The sequence below is a fragment of the Pterocles gutturalis genome, unplaced genomic scaffold (genome assembly GCF_000699245.1).
Source record: "Pterocles gutturalis isolate BGI_N339 unplaced genomic scaffold, ASM69924v1 scaffold18048, whole genome shotgun sequence".
In the NCBI taxonomy this organism is placed as follows: Eukaryota; Metazoa; Chordata; class Aves; order Pterocliformes; family Pteroclidae; genus Pterocles; species Pterocles gutturalis.
In genome coordinates this window covers 83,026-88,822 of record NW_010123482.1, presented here as the reverse complement: position 1 = coordinate 88,822, position 5,797 = coordinate 83,026, and the positions used below count along the sequence as shown (strand labels likewise).

Below are 5,797 nucleotides of genomic sequence, written 5' to 3'. Positions count from 1 at the left end.
GACAGAGTTTTTTAGGATATCTGCTTAAATATATTAGTCTCTGGAACACTAGGAAATACTAGGAACTCGGAACCTCTCTAGCCATGTTCTCCTGTTGCATTTTCTGAGAAAATTATTTGCAACTGTCAATAGATAATTACACAAGAAAAAGAGTAACTTCTGCAGTGACCTCTCCTGCACAACTCTGTGATGAAAAGTGCTTCAGTATTTACAGAATTAATGGTTAACTGAGAAATTGAAAATATACTGTTGATACATATTGAGAGGCAGCTGGACTATTCAAATATGGTCATAACAGTAAGAAATAATCATGTGTTTAGTGCTTTATATCCTCCAAGCTCCTTGCAAACATTAATTAAAATGTTTACAAAACAGTGAACAAGGAAAAATCATTTAGACTTACCCACATTTAGTCTGCCTGTGACTTCCCCATTTGAATTGCGAGCATTCACAGTCACATTGTGAGTAGACTGGAGAAGCAGTGATGAGTCCTGAAGTACGGAGAAAAAAAAAAGTAGATTCAGTAGCATAATTTAAATTGTAAACAATTAAAGAAACACATGTTCTCATGAAAGTTTAAGGGGATCACACTCAGTTCCAAAATTTAGTGTCTGGAAAACTACCAAAGGAAAAATAGAAAGTCATAGACAGAGTCAAATAGGAACTAGGAAGCTTGTATTTTTATATTAAAACCTAAACCAGACCAGAAACCTACACACTTGCACAGAAGAGAATATGACCAGCAGGAGGATGGTGTTTGGACCATTCTGTGCTGAGCTGAATGAGGAATGTAGTTGAGAGACAACTGCCAAACCCCTGGTGACACATGTCCCTGCTACAACAGGCTAACTCTGAGTTTGTTGTAGGAAAGCCAACACATCATGCAACAACTTTCAATGCTCTCTCTAAGCCTGAAATCACTGGAAAAGAAAATTAGCCACATAAAAGGCTGATGATGGACACGTGAAACCTCTTCCACTCTCATTCACTTCTCTGCCAGGGCCACGGAGAGTTCCAGTGAGTGTGAGGAGTACCATAAGGGGCAGGAGACAGCAGAAGACTTGGCTCAGGGAAGAGGAAAGATGTAGCTCACCCAAAGAAAGGGTCCAAGAAGAGGGGCTGCAGCAAAGCATACTGCCCTTGAAAAGACACCTGCCTGGTATCATTTATTTAAGTCCCTGTCAACCCTTCTCAGACCTCACTTTTCAACCTCTTTTCCAGCTTTGCCCTTCCTCCTGTACCACTGGCCTGGACTTCCAATCTTGCATCAGTCTGACAGTAAGTATGTGAGATGTTCTACTGAGGCAGGGCAAGCAGCCAAACACACAGGGTTTCCTTATATAAGGAAAAAGTGAATGCTAACTGAATTAACACAAATAATGAAAGGTCTTAGGAAAAAAGTAAGTGTGTTAGAATGAACTTTAGTGGTAACAAGTTAGTATGAAGTGGAGAAGGAAGGTCAACAAAATACATGACATTTAAGTACATGTGCCAAATGATCAAATTCCGGGCACCTCTGTCACACTTATTTGACTGCTGATGGTTGATTTCTAAAATGTTAGCAATTTATAATACAAAATTTAAGTGTGAATAAACTATTCTACATCTGTTGTTGTCTAGTGTTGTTGACTAATTAATAACTAGTAACATATTTATAAATGCTCATCTTCTATCTTTCTGTGAATATGTATTAGCTAGAATGCAATGGTATTGCCCACAACTCTGTGCTGGACTCATAACGAAAGCATAAACTTGTAATAGGCTCCAGAGATGATGCACAGCAAGCAGATTTTCTGCTACATATTTTCTTAGCACTTTGGAAATCTCATTAGATGAGAAAAGCTGTTAGGAGATTGCAAGAACACTATTAAGGCAAGGGAGAAAGCTGCTATGATAGCTGAGCGGCCCAATTCTCAAAGAGACAAACTTAGAAAAACAAATAATAACAAATAAGCAACTTTATGAGAATGAATATATAGATGGCACTCAGGAGATCAAGATACAGGCAATTAACTCCGGAGTTCAAATACTTTAAAAAGCAAGCAAGCAAACAAACAAACAAAAAACTTCTGATGAATTATCAGTTCATCAGGGGCAGAGAAATGCAGTAGCCTGAAGGCTCCAATTAATGCATGCTACTAATGATCTCGATGAGTCATTAGACAGCTAAGCTTACATTAGATGCTGCCACACCTCTTTCTTCCTATATGGTACTAAATGTATTAAGAGCTGGAAGGAATATTAAAAGAGCACGAATGGTAGCTTAACAATTTTTGGGGGCAGAAGGCGTTTTTAAGTATTAGCTATGCTGGTCTTAAAAAGTTACAGTATTTATTGGATAAATAATCTCAAGCAACACTCATTTAAGGACATAAATAGTTCTCACTCTGCCTAAGAGGCAGAAAAGAATACCGCAGAAGAAACAAAATGGAAATACAGATTTAGGAATGGAATTTCACTGTCTAAGTAAGAGCTGTTCCTGTTACTGGAAATACTTGTTGCAGAAGGAGAGAAAAAGAGAGGCTTTACACGTAAAATATGTTGGCATTGCTTTAATTTCACTAACTGAGCATTTTAACAACCTCATCCTAAATCCTATATCAACCATGTTTTCTGATAAATTAATTTACATTTCCTCTTGCTATAGTGAAACAAACACTAACTTGTTCCCTAGTTCCAGAAAAGTCTCATAGCTCTCTTATTTCTTCTGATGACTTGGTGAGAATGATTACATGTTTGAAGTAATGAAAGACCTATATTCAGCTTTTACTCTCATTGAATAGTAGTTCATTTAAACGAAACATTCCATCGGTTAATGACACTGTTCATAAAATATGGCTTTATTTTATGAGAGTTTAGACTACACACAATAGTTCTGAAAAATATTCCTTTTGTTGGCCAGAAACAGATCTTGCTGTAAAAAAGTTCGCCAGAATAAGTTTCAGAGTTCACCTGGCTAATTAAAAACCAATTCAAATTCTAATTCATTCTCTAAACCTAGTACTGCAATAAAAATCTTTCATACCATACCAATTCTCAGTGCCATTTTAAACTGTTTGATAAATATTTTCTTTGACTAAGTTATTCGTTTTTTTACCTTAATAATAATAATAATACAATCTTCTGTCTATGTAAACAAGATTTAATCTTAAAACTCCCCATTTAATCTTGTAGATTTTATATACCTAAATATATAAAGATATCATGCATTTAATACCGTCCTAGAAGTGGCAAAAACTGAATTTATTAGAGAAACTGTAACTTTCCCAATAAGACCCATTAGTTTTAGAGATATTTAAACTACTCTGTAATGGATCAATAAACAAAAAAAAGCAGTTTCATAGGGAAGCCTGCATTAAAAAATAAGCTCAGGAAAAATAATGGACAACTTTCTACACACTCTTAAAATATTACCATTGCTTATTTACAATGACCTTTATAACTCCTTTTGAGCTATTTCTTATCATATGCCTAAGAGAAAAATGTTAATTCTGCTGCAGCATCAGAAAATTGACCTAATGATTATGCTTCTAAAGTATGCAACATATACACACACATATACATACACACCCACGCACACACACACACACACATATATTTCCATGAGAGATGCCTGGACTTTGCCTAAATTCAACTGTTCATAAGTGCATTAATTTTATTTTAGCATTGCTGAAAGATTATCTGCTTACCACTCGAGAATGGATTTCTTTGGCATAAAGAGGGAATAAGAATTCTGATTCCCCTTCCAGACGAAGGCCTTCTTTTGTAACACGCAGGTGTCCCATTCCAGTCTGAGGAGAAGATGCAAGAATTATGCATGCTTTATTATTGTTGCTGTGTTTATTTTTTTGTAGTTTCATAAACTGAAAATTTCCAGATCTGCCTGCCTCCAGTCTATTGATAAAGATACCCATAGTAATGCATTGAAAATTTAGAGAATTCCTCATTTGTTCCAGGAGTATTCTTTAAGAAACTGTAGCTTTCAAGAAAGTTATTAAAGTTGGGATTTTTTTTTTTGAGGAAAAAGCCACAATATTACAGTCATTAACTTAAAAAGAAGTGCATTTGTATTGGTAGTGCTGAAATGGCCTTTGTACTTGCCTTCTAAAAATCTCATGAACAATAAACCTTTACACAAGTACTCACATAAAACAAACCTTATGTTAACATCTCACGCTTTATTCTATCAACAATGTATTTTACAAAGACTGTAATACTTCTAAGACTATTAAAGAGACAAAGAAGGATTTTATTTGTTGAAATTTTCAGTAATTTCTCCTTTCTTTTTAATTAATTTTTCAATCCTTGATTTATTTTTTTTCTCCCCCAATTATATAGGTCAAGTCTCCATCTCTCACTATCATCTTATTTTCTCTCTGTCACCTGCTTGTCAGTTTTTGTACCTTCCTTTTTCTTAATCACTCTCTCCCAATTTTAGCCTGTATCTCAACTACCTCAAACTACAAGGAGTAGGTGAGAGGACTAAATAATAAACAACAAATCCAAAAAGTATATCCTCCAAATATTTTTCAGGTTCTTTTTCATGCAAGCAGCGAAGAAGAGATACATGATAGGCTACTGATCATACATCAATAACCTGTTCATTGAATGAATTATGCCTACCATTGAAAAAAGTTGTAACTTTAGGAGACTGTAATTATTTTCAAATATGGCATGTTCCCACTGAGAGTTTATATATTATATATATATGTAATGCTAAATAACATGTCTAACTGGCCTTCAGCGAAAAACTGTAGCTATTTTAACAGGCTTGCAGAGAGACAAAGAGAGAAACAAGCTTTGCTTAAATTCTGTAAGGTGAGAAATATTCATGTCAGCAGTTCACTCCACTGGAGAGTACAACTGCAATTCCTCCTCAGCAAGGATTTATTTCAGGAAAGAGGCTTTTAGAATAGCTACTTATGGAATCTGTTCTTCAGTGTAAAATATTTTACTTCTTTGAAAACATAATGTACTGACTTTTCTCAGTGGAAGTAGATACAATTTCTGAATTCTAGACCATTGCAAAGCTTTTAAGAAGTACCTAGTATATACTGATACATCTCATGAGGCAAAACTAAAATCATTACTACGATGAGCCTCCTATGGCTTGCATAATCACAATTCCTAGGCAGCACTGAGTGATTTAGAAATATCATAGAATCACAGAATCATTAAGGTTGGAAAGACCTCAAGGATCATCAAGTCCAACCCAACACCACCTAACTCACTAAACCATGTCCCTAAGCACCACATCTACACGTAAATATGTTTTTCTAGTGAAGACTATGGACAGTTTTTTATTACTTGCAACACATAACAGAGATCACTTGAACACCATAAAAACACACAGGTTTTAAGGCAAACACTTTTGAAAAATATGACATGAAATGTCAGGATATTCTTAAGAAATGGCACTAACAAATGGCTCTCAATTAACTAAATTTAGGATCTTGTTATTGCTCTCATCTCAAGCCTTTACTCATCAGGTGAAAGTAAATTATATTAACAAACAGGTTTAAACACAGTTTGCATATTTTTCCTGGAATATAAGGAACCAAATAAAAAGTATATTATGCAGTAAGTATAAATATCACATTGACAAATCAGAAATTTAAGAAGGCAGAGGAAGAAGTAGCAATTAATTCTTGCTCTGAAGCAGATTGGGGAAAATTAACAAAACTCCTGGGTGGCAATCTCTATCCTGCCTTTGGCTTTGCCAGGAAGAAATTTTTAGTAGAGACAAAAAAACCCCTGTAATTGATGTTGAAAAAGATTATGCAATTTACTGAGCACA

At 35.0% G+C, this 5,797-nt stretch overlaps 1 protein-coding gene across 1 annotated transcript in view; it reads right to left on the bottom strand.

The window, feature by feature from the left end:
• Positions 1-403: 403 nt before the first annotated feature.
• The window catches only part of LOC104465039 (gamma-sarcoglycan-like), a gene marked incomplete at its 3' end in the record, with an annotated part of 48,315 nt that continues 42,921 nt past the window's right edge, over positions 404-5,797 (bottom strand). Inside the window, exons 3-4 of the mRNA XM_010077931.1 lie at positions 3,690-3,791; positions 404-491 (exon numbers count right to left, since the gene is read on the bottom strand). Coding sequence (XP_010076233.1) covers positions 404-491; positions 3,690-3,791 — 190 coding nt within the window. The remainder of the gene's footprint in view (positions 492-3,689; positions 3,792-5,797) is intronic.